This window comes from Bubalus bubalis, chromosome 2 (assembly GCF_019923935.1).
Source record: "Bubalus bubalis isolate 160015118507 breed Murrah chromosome 2, NDDB_SH_1, whole genome shotgun sequence".
Classification (NCBI taxonomy): domain Eukaryota; kingdom Metazoa; phylum Chordata; class Mammalia; order Artiodactyla; family Bovidae; genus Bubalus; species Bubalus bubalis.
The window spans coordinates 166,021,853-166,038,971 of NC_059158.1; the positions used below are offsets into that span (position 1 = coordinate 166,021,853).

At 40.8% G+C, this 17,119-nt stretch overlaps 1 protein-coding gene across 1 annotated transcript in view; it reads left to right on the top strand.

The window, feature by feature from the left end:
- Nucleotides 1-17,119, top strand: part of NYAP2 (neuronal tyrosine-phosphorylated phosphoinositide-3-kinase adaptor 2) — a 126,483-nt gene that overhangs the window by 57,562 nt on the left and 51,802 nt on the right. Inside the window, exon 2 of the mRNA XM_044925309.1 lies at nucleotides 550-1,641. Coding sequence (XP_044781244.1) covers nucleotides 550-1,641 — 1,092 coding nt within the window. The remainder of the gene's footprint in view (nucleotides 1-549; nucleotides 1,642-17,119) is intronic.

The window sequence follows — 17,119 nt, forward strand, 5'->3', positions numbered from 1 at the left end:
TTATAACCATTTGTTCTAACAGAAACTGTTTTGTTTTTTTTCCCTTAAGTTTCTTTGTTGCTTAATTGGTAGAGGTTGATTTTTATCAAATATGTGATTGTTTTTATCCAATTTGTGTCATATGAAAGTTTCTATTTAGAAATTCTAAGACAGTGGTGAAGAGTTCTGGCCTTAATGCATTTATCAGTGTTGGATTATTAATATTAATTTGAAGATAAATATTACTATGGTTTTCACATCATGTTTTTCTAAATATTGAAATGTTTGATTTCTGTTGCAATTTTAGTCTATGCCTCCATCTAGAAATGATTCAGGTTACCCCTTCCCTCATAAGTTTAGAGTAGTAAAGTGTTAGTGGTTCAGGGGTGTCTGACTCTTTGTGACCGCATAGACTGTAGCCCCCCAGGCTCCTCCATCCATGGGATTCTCCAGGCAAGAATACTGGAGTGGGTTGACATTTCCTTCTCATTAGAGTAGGAAAGCCACCTGCAAGTCATATCTGAAAGTTTTACTATCGTACTCATCTGTTTTACTGTTTTCTTCTTTTAGTGTCAACCAAGCCAAGACCCCACAGTGATGAATATTCAAAGAAGATTCCTCCTCCCAAACCAAAACGGAACCCGAACACTCAGCTCAGCACATCTTTTGACGAAACGTATATCAAAAAGCACGGACCCAGGAGGACCTCACTCCCGCGGGACTCCTCCCTCTGCCAGGTCAGCAGCCCCGCAGGGGACCCCGAGGAGGAGGAGCCCGTGTACATTGAGATGGTGGGGAACATTCTCAGAGACTTCCGGAAGGACGATGAGGACCAGAGTGAGGCCGTCTACGAAGAAATGAAATACCCCATTTTTGACGATCTAGGCCAAGACTCAAAATGTGACCTCGACCATCACAGCTGTTCTTCGCAGTGTGCTACTCCCACGGTGCCTGACCTGGACTTGGCCAAGTCCTCAGTGCCATGTACTCCAAAGGGTTTGCTCTGTGACATACCCCCGCCCTTTCCCAACCTGCTGTCTCATAGACCCCCGCTGCTGGTGTTCCCCCCGGCCCCGGTGCAGTGCTCCCCCAACTCGGATGAGTCTCCGCTCACCCCGCTGGAGGTCACCAAGCTTCCTGTGTTGGAAAACGTGTCTTATATGAAACAGCAGGCCGGGGCCTCTCCATCCTCCTTGCCATCGCATGCCTCCGGCCACGCGAAAGTGGAGAAAGACCAGGCCGGAGCCCTGGGGCCAGTTCCCACCTCCTCCGTGCTCTCCTCGTCTCCTCCCCCGCCCTCCACTCTGTACCGAACGCAGTCGCCGCACGGCTACCCCAAAAGTCACTCCGCTTCCCCATCGCCTGTGAGCATGGGCAGGTCCCTGACCCCGCTCAGCCTCAAAAGGCCCCCACCCTACGACGCCGTGCATTCGGGCAGCCTCTCCAGGAGCTCGCCATCAGTGCCTCACTCCACCCCCAGACCGCTGTCAGACGGGAGCAAGATGGTCAACGCCGCGGTCAATACCTACGGCTCGGCTCCGAGCGGCTCCCGGTCCAGAACCCCCACGAGTCCTTTGGAAGAGTTAACCAGCCTCTTTACCTCGGGGCGCAGCCTGCTGAGGAAGTCGTCCAGCGGCCGCCGCTCTAAAGAACCTGCAGAGAGTAAGTGCACAGACGCTGTCCTTTGTGACTTGAGTGCAAGGAAGCCCTTGATGTACAGATAAGGCACGTGGTATGTGGGCTTGGCGGGGCTTCCCAGGTGGCTCAGTGGTAAAGAATCCGACTGCAAATGCAGGAGACCAGGGTTCGATCCCTGGGTCGGGAAGATCCCCTGGAGAAGGAAATGGCAACCCACTCCAGTATTCTTGCCTGGGAAAGCCCATGGACAGAGGAGCCTGGTGGCTATAGTCCAGGGGGTCGCAGAGGACAGGACTTAGTAACACAGCAACAAAGTGAGCTTCGGTCCTTTTAGTCGAAAGCTCAAGATGCGTGATTTTTTTTTTTTTTTTCACCATACCAAAGGAAATATTGCCTTCTTACAGGTCCTTAAAAGTGAAAGACAGAGGCAGGGCCGTCGGAGGCAGAGAGATGAACATGCGGGTTTGAGGTTGGGGGAGGGGGTTGTGAGCCAAGAAATCAGAAAACTTCTAGAACATTGAAGAGTCCAGGGAACCCATTCTCTCCTAGACCTTCAGAAAGAATGGGAGCCCAGCCTACAGGCTTGATTTCAGTCATGTGAAACGCGTTTCAGACTTCTGTCTTCTAGAATTTCGAAGTAGTAAATTTGTGTCATTTTTTTTTAAGCTGCCCAAACAAAAAAGGGACTAGTGTGTTCTGAAAGAACTGAAAGTGACGGTCTGCACAATATAATATATTAAAAAGAGGAATCGGTTTTAAATTTAAAATGAAGTGTAAGATCTCAATTTAAGTGACCCCTGGAAGTCTAACAAAGAAAACATATTAGTATAAAAATTTTTAGGTACGTCTTGATTTGGCAGGAAATGATACATTCAAACATGGAATTGGTAAGTGTTAAAATTGCCTTATATTAAAAACTGCTCGAGCAAATCTGTATTAGAAAGCCTTTACTGGAAAGAGAGCAATTTGAATAGAATTATTACTTTTTTAAAAAACAACAAATTATTCTCTCCGCATACTCCATGTTGCTACATCCTTACCTTCCTGCTAAACTAGACTAGGCTTGCTGTTTCCCTTTTAAAGCCCTTGGTAATTAGCATCTTATTCCTATGGTACTTTTCCTAGATCTATCAACACATAAATTACAGAAAGATTGTTAATGATAAGTAGGTGGGGAACATGATATTTACCACTGAATTTCAAAGACTAGGGATTGTCTCTATCTGAAGGACTAACGCTTTTGTGAGATCCAAATCACTACGTAAAGATTTTGTAAAGTCAAAACAGATCCCAGTTTTCTCAATGTTCATTTCATTAAATTACACTGTTTTCCTTTATTTAAAAATGTCTTAGGGCACTTAAGCTGAAACGTAATCATTTACATCTCCAATGATGCCATAGGATTCCTAAAGAATCCACCAGCCAAAGCAGGAGACGAGACGCAAGAGACAAAGTTTCCGTCTCTGGGTCGGGAAGATCCCCTGGAGTAGGAAATGGCAACCCGCTCCACTGTTCTCACCTGGAAGATTCCTTGGATAGAGGAGTCTGGCAGGCTACAAGTGACTGAGCACACAGGCATTCATGCAGTTACACTGAGAAACTTCTTTAAAGGAAAAGAACTCTTCAGCATGTCTGATGAAGATGGTGATGAAATTCCATAGATAATTAATATTCATTAGTGGTTATAAGCAACTTATCTTTTTCCTCTTTAATCAGAAAGATTGATGAAAACATTAACTTCTTACTACCAGACATATTCACAACTCAGCGTTGTTTCCGCTTTGGCCCAGCCTCTTCATTCTTTCTGGAGCTATTTCTCTGTTCTTCCCAGGAGCATTCTGGACACCTGCTGACCTGTGAGGCTCATTTTCTGGTATCTTGTCTTTTTGTCATGTCTTCAACTCTGAATGATTGAGTTGGTTTAAACATACATCTAGTAAGCTTTTTGGAAAAAGGTGGAAAAAAATTATGGAGAAGACTTTACTCTCAAAATACATATTGGTTAGTATGAAATTAGTAGAAGTTTAATCCTAGAATTGGTGAAATGAGCCGGTGTTCCCCCTACCTACCAATTTCTTTGGACATTTCTTAACAGCTCCAGCTGGCAGTTATACCAATTAGCTAGAAAAAGTATATGTAAAAAAAGTGATTAACTAATGAAGTTATTTCAAGAAAAATCCATCTGTTAGAATCAGACTATGTGCTATATGTCACAGACTTTCCTATTCAACTCCAAAACGAGCTTTGTATGCGTCTAAAACCAAGCTTGTACGTGGAAAAGTGATCTAGGCTCTTTATAGCTTTTTAGAGATCTGAGGATTAAATTCCTTTCCATATGTTATTAACTGTGCATCAGCTCTTCAGAGAAAGGTCATGCCCTGAGTTATATCAATTTCAATATTTTACTTTATCATATGGAAGGGAGGAAAAATGCACATAGAATTTCTAACGAGTAATCCAAAGCCATTTTTTTTTTGACTCAGGAAGAAAATAGAAAAACACTGTCTGATTTTAACACAATCACAGGGGCTCTTAGAATCATCCTGTGATTCAAAATATAGATCCAAAAGTGTTGATAGCTGAGAGTTTACCTACAGTTACTGCTGCCCTCAGTGATACAACTATCCGCTTCCCTCTTGACAGATAGGATTTGTAAACACTTGCCCATAACATGGGGAGAGGATAAGTGATATGAAGTAGTATACCATTCATGACCCCTGAGTCACATTCTTTTTTTTTTTTTTTTTTTTGCATTTCAGAAATAAAAGTAAGACTTGTATCTCTGTGCTCCATACCCCACTAAGTTTCACTGCTGCTGCTGCTGCTAAGTCGCTTCAGTCGTGTCCGACTCTGTGCGACCCCAGAGACGGCAGCCCACCAGGCTCCCCCATCCCTGGGATTCTCCAGGCAAGAACACTGGAGTGGGTTGCCATTGCCTTCTCCAATGCAGGAAAGTGAAAAGCGAAAGTGAAGTCGCTCAGTCGTGTCTGACTCTTTGCGACCCCATGGACTGCAGCCCACCAGGCTCCTCCATCCATGGGATTTTCCAGGCAAGAGTACTAGAGTGGGGTGCCATTGCCTTCACTAGAAATGTTCATTTTGCTAATATTCTGATATTCAATTCAAAGCAAATATAATCTTTTGGCTTTAAAAAGCTATGTCAAATAAAATGTATCCCTTCAACTCTTATTTTTAATAATCTCTAAAAGATACACCTAATTTAATAATTTCATGTCTTAGAGGCTTATAATTATTGATGGGGTTTGGGAAATAGGAAAGAGTTAAAATAATACAGTAGTGTTAGACTATGAATCAATTTCATTTTGCTTCACAGTTTTCTAAGTACAGCCTTCACATTAATTGAAGCATGTTTTTTTAGGAAGCATTTTTTTTTAAACTCAGAAGCATGCTTTTCCTAGTTGATCTGGCATTATTTTGTTATTTAACTATGCATGAGCATAGTAATGATAAATTTATGTAAACTGGTTCTTATTAGTATTTTTAAAATCTGTGCAGTGCTATATGCTTAGTCGCTCAGTTGTGTCCAACTCTTTGTGACCCCATGGACTGCAGACTGCCAGGCTCCTCTGTCTCTGGGGATTCTTCAGGCAAGAATACTGGAGTGGATTTTCATGCCCTTCTGCAGGGGATCTTCACAACCCAGGGATTTAACTCAGGTCTCCCACATTGCAGATGGATTCTTTACCATCTAAGCCACTATATATCACCTGTATACTGATAAAGAAGATAGCAAACATGTTAGAAGTGATTAACTTGTATTTTATTATTCCACATTTCTTTGTCTATATGAGAAGTAGGTGAAGTATTGCATTGGCCAAAAAATTTGAATAAACCTTTGGTCAACCCAATACAAATATGCTTTGTGGTGAATTTTCTACTTATCATTTTTATCTTCCTTTTACACATTCTTTTTCTATATATTCTTTGATTGGAATCTAGAACACTTAGGTCGTGAATAGGCCATTTTGTTTTAATAAATCAAAAGCCCTGAATCATAGAAACTATTAGCCAGAATCAAGTGAGAAAAAAAGAAAACTCTTTTATCCTCTCAAATAAATCTTTTAAAAATAAAGTTCAGCCTATATTTAATATAAATGCATGAATGTATGTTCCTATGAAAATGTATGAGGCATAATGAAGGATATAATTAAATTTATGGTATACTTGAGGGACAAAATGCAACAGAAAAGTTAAAAGTGGAAAAGTGGAAAGAGAAACTTTAAAGAAAAAAATAGAAACATGAAACAGCAAAGAGAAGCAATAAATTAAAAATACTGAGGCACCAAGAAGCATACACAAAAAATGCACACAGCAAGTCAAGTGGTCACATAAACAAATATAAGTGCCAACCAATGAAGCACATACAAGGTACACAGAAAACCAGAGGAGAAACACCGAAACACAGTAGGGTCAACCAACGATCAAAGAAAAATAAAGATGTAAGCTCATTCTTCTGGTACTGTTGCATGAGTGCTAAGTTGCTTCAGTCGTGTTCAACTCTTTGTGACCTTACAGACCTTAGCCCACCAGGCTCCTCTGTCCATAGGATTCTCTAGGCAAGAATACTGGACTGGGTTGCAATGGCCTCCTCCAGGGAATCTTCCTGACACAGGGATTGAACCCATGTCTCTCATGTCTCCTGCATTCGCAAGCGGGTTCTTTACCACTGCCACCACCGGGGAAGCCTATGAAAGTGAAAGTCACTCAGTCGTGTCCAACCCTTTGTGACCCTATGGACTGTACAGTCCATGGAATTCAGGCCAGAATACTGGAGTGGGTAGCCTTTCCCTTCTCCAGGTGATCTTCCCAACCCAAGGATCACACCCAGGTCTCCAGCATTGCAAGTGGATTCTTTACCAGCTGAGCCATAAGGGAAGCCCAAGAATATTGGAGTGGGTAGCCTACCCTTCTTCAGTGGATCTTCCCGAGCCAGGAGTCGAACCAGGTAATCAATCCAATATCAATCAATTCATATATATATATATATTTATTTTCCCATCCCTTTAATAAGACTCCCTTTTAAGACTTTTGGATGCTATGTTACATATTTACAATTGTAGATATACATATGTCCTTTGGGTCTGATGACAGACAGTTGGGAATCAGATGTAACTTTTGCCTTTCCACTCACTTTCTTAAACAACAACAACCCTAAACCATCAAACAAGCAAAATAACCCCATGCCCTCCACCTCCCATACGCATGCCTTTTTCATTGTTTAAGTAGCTTGAGGTCAAGTGATTCCTAAAATATTAGGCATTGCAGGCAAAGCAACTGATCCAATTGACTCTTACTTATTTAATTAAAACATAATTTTAAATTAGAAAAACAATGATTTTGGAAGGTTGTATGTGTATAGTACCCCATTTTAAAGAAAAAGGAAGGGTATATGAATATCAGGGTGTTTGACTCAGGGTCACTGTTGTGATCAGCACTGCGTGGGTACCGTGTGCTAACACTTGAGACGTGTCCAGCAAGATGGCCTGAACAAGGGAGGCCTCACACAGGGGTGGCCCTCATTGTCCCGTCACTTGTAGTAGCAGTGAGAGTACTGATAGATTAACTGTGATACTGAGGTCTCCTCCAGTGGGACTGTTTGAGGTTGTAGAGCTCACTAGTCCTCTATAGCTCTACTATTTAAATTCACTTAAATTCTTCTGTCTGGCTCTTGTGGTTTTCCTGCCTGCTCTGTCTTGCAGGTAGTTTTATTGATGGATCTGGCCTCTCCTCCCCTCCCCTTCTTCCCTCTTTTCCTTTTGTGCTTTTCCTCATTGTATTATCATATCATTAATCAGTTTTGGACCAAGAAACCAGATATCCAAACTTTTCTGTGGAGCCTCTCATCGAACTTAAGTGCTTGACCTGCAGTGTAGGGACTTTGTGACTTTCACTTTCAAAGGCCACATGAATCCATTTGCTTAGTCTTGGATGAAGTTCTCAGATTCATGTCTGAGATGGTCAGGGGTGACCATTTCTGAGAACTCAGCTGTCCTGGGAAACATGAAACTAATGTTAACTTACACATTTTGTTTAGCCCATTGGAAATATTTTTTCCTAGTAAAATCTGGCAAGCACACTAGCTAAGGACTTTATTTTTCTCTCCTGTTAATTCCTGTGAAAGTAGAGACTGACAAAGAGTGGGTTGGACAGAAAAGCTGAGGGGAAGGGTGGGGAAGAGAACCCAGGAGCCTGAATCTTGCATTTACTGTGGGGAATGGGTGAGCCTTCAGCCTGTTACTGCCCACTGCCCAGCATGCTGACTATGAGCAGAACTTCCATTTGCATGGTGACTAGAAGCCACCTGGCCAGTGTTGAAGGGTGAAACCTGGAACCTCTTGAACATACGAATCCTCCAAAGGCTCCAATCCTCCAAAGGAGTGGTAAAGGACCCACTGGCCAATACAGGAAACATGAGGGAAGTGGGTTCAATCCCTGGATCAGGAAGAACCCCCTGGAGGAGGGCATAGCAACCCAGTCTGTATTCTTGCCTGGAGAATCCCATGGACAGAGGAGCCTGGTGGGCTACAGTCCATGGGGTTGCAAAGAGTTGGACCCAGCTGAAGCGACTGAGCATTCATGCAGAACAGTTGAAGTGATATCTGAGGATATAACAAGGAGAATTCCAGAAGATCTGGCAAGATCAGAGCCTATAGGTTCTGCTAAACTTCTTAATCTAAACTTTACAATCCTTGTCAGGTTCTTTTCCTGCTGTTTATTGATTGCCCTCCTGCTCAGAGTCCCACACTGTGGCCTCAAACTGGTTTCTGTCTTAGCAGGACTCCTTCCAGTAGCTCAGAAGGAAAATTGAGCCCTCCTCTGGGTTATGATGATGTCCTCAGGCCAGGACTGTGGAGACATGCTCCCAGGAATATCCTTAGGTCGTTCAAAGTACAGTGGGCAAAGGACCTCGTGCATTATTTTCACCTGCCTGTTACTAAAAACACAGATTCCTGGGCTTTATCATAAATAGACCTGTTCAATGAAAAATTTTGGAGCTTGGGCCTGTGATCTTGACTTTTTGGTAATCCTCAGTAATGTTTATGGCTGTACATGTGTGCTAAGTCGCTTCAGTCATGTCTAACTATTTGCAACCTCATAGACTCTAGCCCTCCAGGCTCCTCTATCCATGGGAGGAGGAGCCCATGGACAGCCCAAGAGAGCCCTTGTCTCTCTCTCCAGACGAGAATACTGGAATGGGTTGCGATTCCCTTCTCTGGGAATATTTATGGCTAATATCCAACAATAACTCAGGGGTATATGGCTAAATATTATCAACACTATTTACTGTGTCCAAGAGAAACCTGTAATACATCAATACTTTGAGTTTGCTTTCTAATAAACACAGGCAGGGAAAAGGAAAGGAGGGAGGGAGGAGTAAAATTGAGATAACATGAAATGAGTAAATATTGTTTTTCTTTCCTTAAGTCAGTTACTGATTAGTTGACAGCTTGCCAAAAAAGACAGTCAGGGTCATTTGATTGAACCAGCAGGGAAAACAATTTCACTACCTCCAGTTTCTTCTGGAGTCCTTGAGAGTTTAACAGCGTATCAGGTAGTGGACGATGTGTGAAAAACATCCATTCTTGTTCTTAAAACCTTCTTGCATGCCAGGTATGTGTCATTTCTTCTTCTCCTTTTTTTTTTTTAATTTTTATTGCAGTATAGTTGCTTTACAATGTTGTGTTAATTTCTGTGTACAGCAAAGTGAATAAGCTGTATGTATACATACATTCCCTGTTTTTAAGATTTCCTTTGCATTTAAGTCACCAGAGAGCATTGAGTAGAGTTCCCTGTGCTATACGGCATGTTTTCATTAGATATCTATTTTATCGTAGTGTATATATGTCAATCCCAATCTCTCAGTTTACCCCATCCCTTTCTTCCCCTTCCTGGTATCTGTAAGCTTGTTCTCTACATCTGTATCTCTATTTCTGCTTTGCAAATAAGTTCATCTGTATGTGTCATTTCCTTCCTCTGAATTTCTTGACTCTTAAATTTGAGAACCACTGTTAAGAACTGCTTCAGGAAGGAGTTGTTTCTGTTGGTTATACAGTCAGGAGAATTTGAGACTCAGGCCAACAGCAGTCTTCACCCCAGAGATCTGTTTAGATGGGTCTAGACCATTCAAGGGGGAGAGCTAGACAGAGCAGAATGGTACCCACAGATGGAGCCATGATACACAACGAGGGTGTGCTATCTAGGGAGGTTCCCCAGGCCACAATCTAGCCAATGTAGTAGAGCAGAACAAGAGAATGGGGGTCTTCCTTCTGGGACACTGGAGGGGATGAGGAAAGCAAGGAGGAGGTCTAACTGTCATAACTGAGCCAAGCATCTCAGTAGTTAGAGCTAACAATATTAATGGGGAAATGAGGTGATGAGCTTCTTGGGAAATGTTTCTGCCTCAAACAGGTTTGCCTCAGAAATGATTTCAACATGAACTAAGTATGATGGAATTCATCCGAGAAGTAGTGTTGAGGACTCAGGGAAAGAATGCAGCCCTAATCTTTTCCTTCAGAATGCTTCCGAAACAAGAGTAGGATGGACTTGCTTTTCTGCCATTGCCTCTGTGCCATACAGAGTCCGAAGCATTTTACTTGTATTCCACCTTCACTGCAGTACTAGGAGGTAGGTAATATTAACACTGCCATTTTAAAGATAGGAGAAGCTGAGGCATAGCTTACCCAGAGTCACATACGGAGTAAATCTAAGGCTTGAATCCAGATTATTTGGCTTCAGGGTTTTGGGTCTTAATGATACTTTATCTATACTTGTCAGTCTCCCCGATTACTTTCCCATCCAATTTCCTTAAAATACACCAGTACCATCAAAAACTCTAATGTCTCATACTGCTGTTGCTCCCAGAGTTATCTGCTGGATAAGATAAAGCTGGATCTATACCTAAATGACATGGACCACTTCATATTTGTCATCAGCTTAGGAAGGGAGAGGAAAACCTTTTCAGGACCCTCCAAAATTCACTTTGGATTATCCTAGTCACTCTGATGAAGAAGGTAATGGCACCCACTCCAGTATTCTTGCCTGGAGAATCCCATGGACGGAGGAGCCTGGTAGGCTGCAGTCCATGGAGTCGCTAAGAGTCAGACACGACTGAGCGACTTCATTTTCACTTTTCACTTTCATGCATTGGAGAAGGAAATGGCAACCCACTCCAGTATTCTTGCCTGGAGAATCCCAGGGATGGGGGAGCCTGGTGGGCTGCTATCTCTGGGGTCACACAGAGTCGGACACGACTGAAGCGACTTAGCAGCAGCAGCAGTCACTCTGAAGGGATTTTCTGGACCCCAGGCCTCTGAGCTGTCACTGAAGGACTGTGGTCTGCCCAGTGGGCCTCACAGTCACCTAAATGGCCTGGCAGAGAGACCATGAGCACTCATCTCAATGCCTTTAAGCATAACTTAGGGATGCTTGGACATGTTTATTTGGGCTGGGAGGTTTATAGTACTGAGCTACCAACTAGATGATTCATTTTCCAGGAATATAGGGCTTTTGCCCACACTTCCTTGCATCTTGTCCATAACTAAGCAGTATCTTGGTGGCTCAGGGCTGCCCCAAGAGGAAAAAAAACACTCCATGGACTAAAAAAAAAAAAAATCAGCCAATGCCCAAAGGCAATGAGAGCCTTAGCATCACTCACCTAGAAAATGATCTAGTGAAACAAACAAACAAAATCTCCTAAAGAGGCCCTTGTAAAATGCTTCTTGGCTTGATTTCTTTTCTCTTCAGATTTATGTTAATGTGTACTTGGCAGAATCAGACACCAATCTTTAAACACACACACACACACACACACACACACACATGCAGTTCTTTAAGAACACACTGGCCTATTTAATTATTATTTTTTTTAAAGTTAAACAATATTTTCAAGATGATGAAGTTAAATAATATATAAGTAAAATCCCTTGATTTTGAAAATGCATGTGACTCCTTGGCTACTGGGACCATGACACTACCTGTTTTCCTCATTCAGTTTCTCTTAGGATTGCAACATAGAATCACTGAAGAAGACATAATTTCATAAATAATTGCTCACCTTTCTGGGAGTAGACTGCAGCTGTCTTTGATTGATGCAGGCAGACATGTTTATTCCCCGTGTTTATGTTCTCTGGCTGCTGAATCTTTAAGTGCAATTTCTTGTCAGCAATTTAATCAGCAGTTCTCTCCATTAAGAAGAACCCTCCCTGCTTTAGGCTTAAAAAATGCAGAAACATTTTCAATTCAGACATAAAGCTAATCTAGTCAATTTTTTTTTTAAGCCAGGATTTCCTTAGTTTGTATTCAGTATACTAAGACTGATTTCCTTTTCTTCTGTTGAATTATCTCAAACAGAAAATTCAGTTTCTGATTTGTATTTGATATCATGTGTTTTCAACAGTTTGACATCTACGAGAAATTAAATGGTAGGTAAAAGTAGAGTGAATATTCTTTGGAAGGACTGTTGCTGAAGCACCAATAGTTTGGCCACCTGATGTGAAGAGCTTGGAAAAGACCCTGATATTGGGAAAGACTGAGGGCAAAAGGAGAAGTAGGCAACAAATGGTTCGATAGCATCACCAACTCAATGGACGTGAATTCAGGCAAACTCCAGGAGATAATGGACAGAGGAGCTGTAGCCCATGCTGCAGCCCATGGGGTCACAAAGAGTCAGACATGACTTAGCAACTAAACAACATCAACAATAAATAAAGGGTTTCTTATCAGTCACATAGTTCCTCACATGTGTTCTACATTTTCATATGATCTAGAAGGCTTGGCAGGGCCTGGACATCGTAAGAGATGGTTTTCTTCTTGGCTGAACCATTTAAGACGCTTTGACAACTTTGGATCAATCAGTTCATCTCTTAATGCCTTAGTTTTCTCACTTTTCAGATGAGACTATTAAGTGCTCAAACTGTGAATCTCTTTGGGCTCTGCTGTTTGATACATCTGTGGATTATTGAATGAGCTGTAGATCCCCAAACAAATGACCACTTCCTGCCTCTGAAGCTTTCTTTCTGATGCTGTTTTATCTTGCGGAAAGGATTCCTCCAGTAACTCCATAAAACAAAGTCTAATGGCACAGAGTCGGACACGACTGAAGTGACTTAGCAGCAGCAGCAGCAATGCTTGGATCATGGCTTGCATCTTGATTGACTTTTTCTTATGCTATTGTCTAGAAATAATCTCTCTTTCAATTCTTGGAGCATTATATACATCTGTGATGGTATGTGTCTTATTCTGACCTATTGTAAAGTTGCTTTTTTTTCTGTTTTATTCCCCGTTAAGACATATGGCTAGGGAGATCAAGGGCCATACCTTTTCATCATTTTGTTTCATGTAGCACTTGGCTCAATGCAATCTTTCCCAAAGTTGATACAGGATAAGTATTTATTGAACTTGTTGAAATAATAGGCATAGTGACGTGAGAGAGCTATTGAAGAAACAAAAGCCATAAGAGAAATGTTTGACCATTAAGTAAAAAAAAGAGAAAAAATCAGATCCTATGACTTAGAAAATTCTACACTGAAATCAATATAGTCATTCAGCCAAAAAGGAACTATACTAAATGCTAAATTCATTGCTTCTGCACTTAAATATCCTATTTAAAAGAATGCCCATTTCATTCTAGGCAGATTTATTAGGGGAAAGATATAAAGATTATAGCCATAAAGCATTTAAATGTGGGTCATTTTGTAGATGTCAGATCATCACCAGTTCCTGTACAAATGGATAGCTGAAAAAAAATTGATCACGTCTCAACATTTGGAGATAGAGAGATGCATTTTTCATGAAGAAATAACAGAGACTAACATCTTAAAGAAGGAATTTGAATCTGCTTAACATTATGCATTATTGAACTCAAATAGTAAAGAGAATAAGAACACATTCAGCTAAGTCATTTTACCTCCTTGGTGAAAAAGCACTGCATAAACCAAGGGAGTTATTATTATGGGACCACTGGTCTTAAATGAATGTGTTTCCAGGTAAGAATTTGTTTAAATTATAAAATATTTGAAAAGCTTTTTTTTTTTTAATTTTCAGAAAGATCAATTTTCAGAATTCAATAAATGGATGGCAATTCTGAATTTAATGAAGTGTCTGTAGTGGTGCATGGTGTTTCTCGGCTGAAGCAAACTCATTATTGTTGTTAGTTGATGGGAGCTGGGTTAATTAAATGTTCCACTCCTGGTAGAATAACCAATCAACTGAAGAATCTGGGCTATTGCTATTCCCAAATGAAAGGAGTAAAAATGCTATAAAGAATCTAAGAGGGGAGGAGGGAGGATTAGTAACATGGATTTGGAAGCAGAATATCCTGTCTAGCCAGATACACCCCGAACATATGAACTGAAAGGAAAAAATTCAAATACAGAAGTCTGGAATAGTCTTGTAACAATTGAAGGTAGAAAGAATACTTTCCCCAGATTTTCTTCTGGTCAAATTTCAGTTACATTCAAAAATATATCATTTTTTTAAATGTTTTGCATCTGTGCCCTTGTTACAGATGGAACTGATATAATTAAATTGAGAAAGAAAAAGGATAGTAAAACTATAGAATCATAAAGTAAAGATTGGCGGTATCCGTGTATTGTCCAATCCTAGATCCACCCATGTCACTGCTGCTGCTGCTAAGTCACTTCAATCGTGTCTGACTCTGTGTGACCCCATAGATGGCAGCCCACCAGGCTCCCCCATCCCTGGGATTCTCCAGGCAAGAACACTGGAGTGGGTTGCCATTGCCTTCTCCAATGCAGGAAAGTGAAAAGTGAAAGTGAAGTTGCTCAGTCGTGTCCGATTCTTAGCGACCCCACAGACTGCAGCCCACCAGGCTCCTCTGTCCATGGGATTGTCCAGGCAAGAGTACTGGAGAGGGGTGCCATTGCCTTCTCCGACCCATGTCGCTATGGGTGGGTAATTCTAAAGTGGTCTCTGTTCCCGTGACACAAATAAGAAATCAATATTTCTAGGAACTTGGAAACTGGGAAAAGTTTTAGATGTTAGGACCCCCCAACAGAAGGATCAGAGCTGAAACAAAGCATTATTCTCTTTACATTATCAGATTTTGAATCTCAAAGTTACCTCTTTAATTTTTTGATTGATAAGTTATTAACTACTTATGATTAAGGACAAGAGAACTCTGTCAAAACGATGAAAGGCTTTTGTCAAAGAAACTTGACCAAGCTTTTGTGCAAAAGAACTTTTAAATCTAAGAAATTAAAACAGATTGCCTGAGAGTCATCCTTCTTTGATTGATTGCTAATCTCACTCGAAGCCTGCAAAACTCACTTTGACTTCTAGACCATGCTTTGTTTGTGATCAGTGAATATAAATGATAATAAAATTGTCCATCTGTGTTTCAGAAAAAGCAGCTAGATTCTACACCCAGCCATGATACTCATTTCCTTTTCATGGCCAAGACATTCAAGTGAATGTTTACTTGCTGCCTTCATTTCCTATCTCCCATCCCATCTTTCATTTCCTACAAGCTGGCTTCCTCTTCTACTCACTCCAGAGTCACTAAGGGCTTCCTCACTGGCCTCTGGACCTTTCCTCTTTTGGACGAGAAAACATCACAGAACATTTGATATTCTTAATTCCTCCATCTGAGGGCATTCTTGGTTCTCATGCAATATGATGTCTGTATTAACAATTAATTTTGAACTCTATCCATTCAGCTTCCTTTTTGCCTTTTCAACTAAACGGTCAGGACATAGTGGTAAGTCTTTTTTTTTTTTTTTTTTTTTCCCAGCACCTGAACAATTAGCACATTTTCTGGCACAGAGGACATTTTTGTCAATATGTATTCCTTGAATGATCAAATGACTGGCTAAATTGAATGAATGTGTGTCCAGTCTCTACAATTGAATGATTCATTTTTGAGCGGAAAGACTATGTGTGTGCTGTGTGCTAAGTTGCGTCAATTGTGTCCGAGTCTTTGCAACCCCATGTGCAATAGCCTGCCAGGCTCCTCTGTCCATTGGATTCTCCAAGCAAGAATACTGTAGTGGGTTGCCACTCCCTTCTGCAGGGGATCTTCCCGACCCAGGGATGAAACCTGGGTTTCCTGCACTGCAGGTAGATTCTTTACCGTCTGAACCACCAGGGAAGTGAAGCGCATTTATTATCTAATTTCCAGAAGATGATAAGGAGTTTTAGAATGAATCTTCATTTCTATACTTTCGTTTGTTCTTAAAAATCCTTTTGTTTGACCAGCTTAAAAAGCCATCTTGGTATAATGCAAGGTAGATGGGAGGGGGATCACTTAATATATATAAATGGAAAAGAAACAGGAATCAGATATCATGGGGTCAAAAGATGAATTTATCACTGAACAGTTGTTCTTTCAGGGCAAGTCAAATCCTCCCAGTATCAGCTTTTTCATATTCATCTCAGAGGATCATTGTGTAAAATGAAAGAAAAAATGTGTTCTAGAAAAGACTTCATAAAATATAAATAGCTGCAGAGGTCTAAGGGGTGATTGTTTGATTTTTAAATATCTGGGGAAAATAAATATTTTATACAAAAAAAAATGCAGCAAGGTCAAAACGAATTAAATTTTTAGGCAGTCCACTCTGTTCCCACAACTCTCTTCAGTTCGGTTTGGGTAAAGGATCTGACATCTTAAGTGGATCCCACACCTGATGTAAAGGAGCACATAGCAGTCGGCAGAATGTTCCCTCTGGAGGCAAGTTGTTTCAGGGTTGCCAGATGATATCTAAGGCTGGAGGGTGGAGAGACATCACACCTGAGAGAGCAGTTACCCTGACCCGAGAAAGAACAGTGCTGAGAACAAAGAGCTCTTCCTCATTGAAAAAAGGGCAGAGAAACATGGCAACATGATTGTGAAAGATGATTTTTTCACAGAGGAAAAAAATTCAGTATAACTGGATAGTGGATGTGTTTTTCAAATGTAATGAATATTTTTCTTTTCCTGCTTATGAATTTAAAATAAAAATCTTGCTTCCAAAAAAAGTATAAGTATTAATATTAAACAATGAATGAATAGAAGCCAAAGACTCAAAGTGTTTAATACAAAAAAAAAAAATATTTAGTATGTTGATGGAGGACTGTTCGCAGGGTGATATGTGAAGTGTTGTTTCTAAGCAGATTCAAAAAGAATCTCTTTTCCTTCTAAAGTGATTGGTCAACATGCAAACGGATTTGAAGGTTAGCATTTGGGAAAAAAAATCAGAAAAAAAGCAATAAGAAACACAAATTTTGTATAAAAACATGTGTGCAACTACAGATAGAGGAATAATGCCAACCCCAAAAACCAGATTAACTAGCATCAGTAGGCAGAGCATGAGGTGACCATCCCTATACTTCTCATAAATGAAAGGCTACAGACACAAAAATAGCTGTCGAAAGACTTCATTGTCGATTTTCTCATTTTATATTAACTTGCGTGGCTTCCCTAGTAAAGTCTTTATCTAGATGCTAATTAAGCAGAGGTTTGCTTTTCACATCAACTTTTAATATT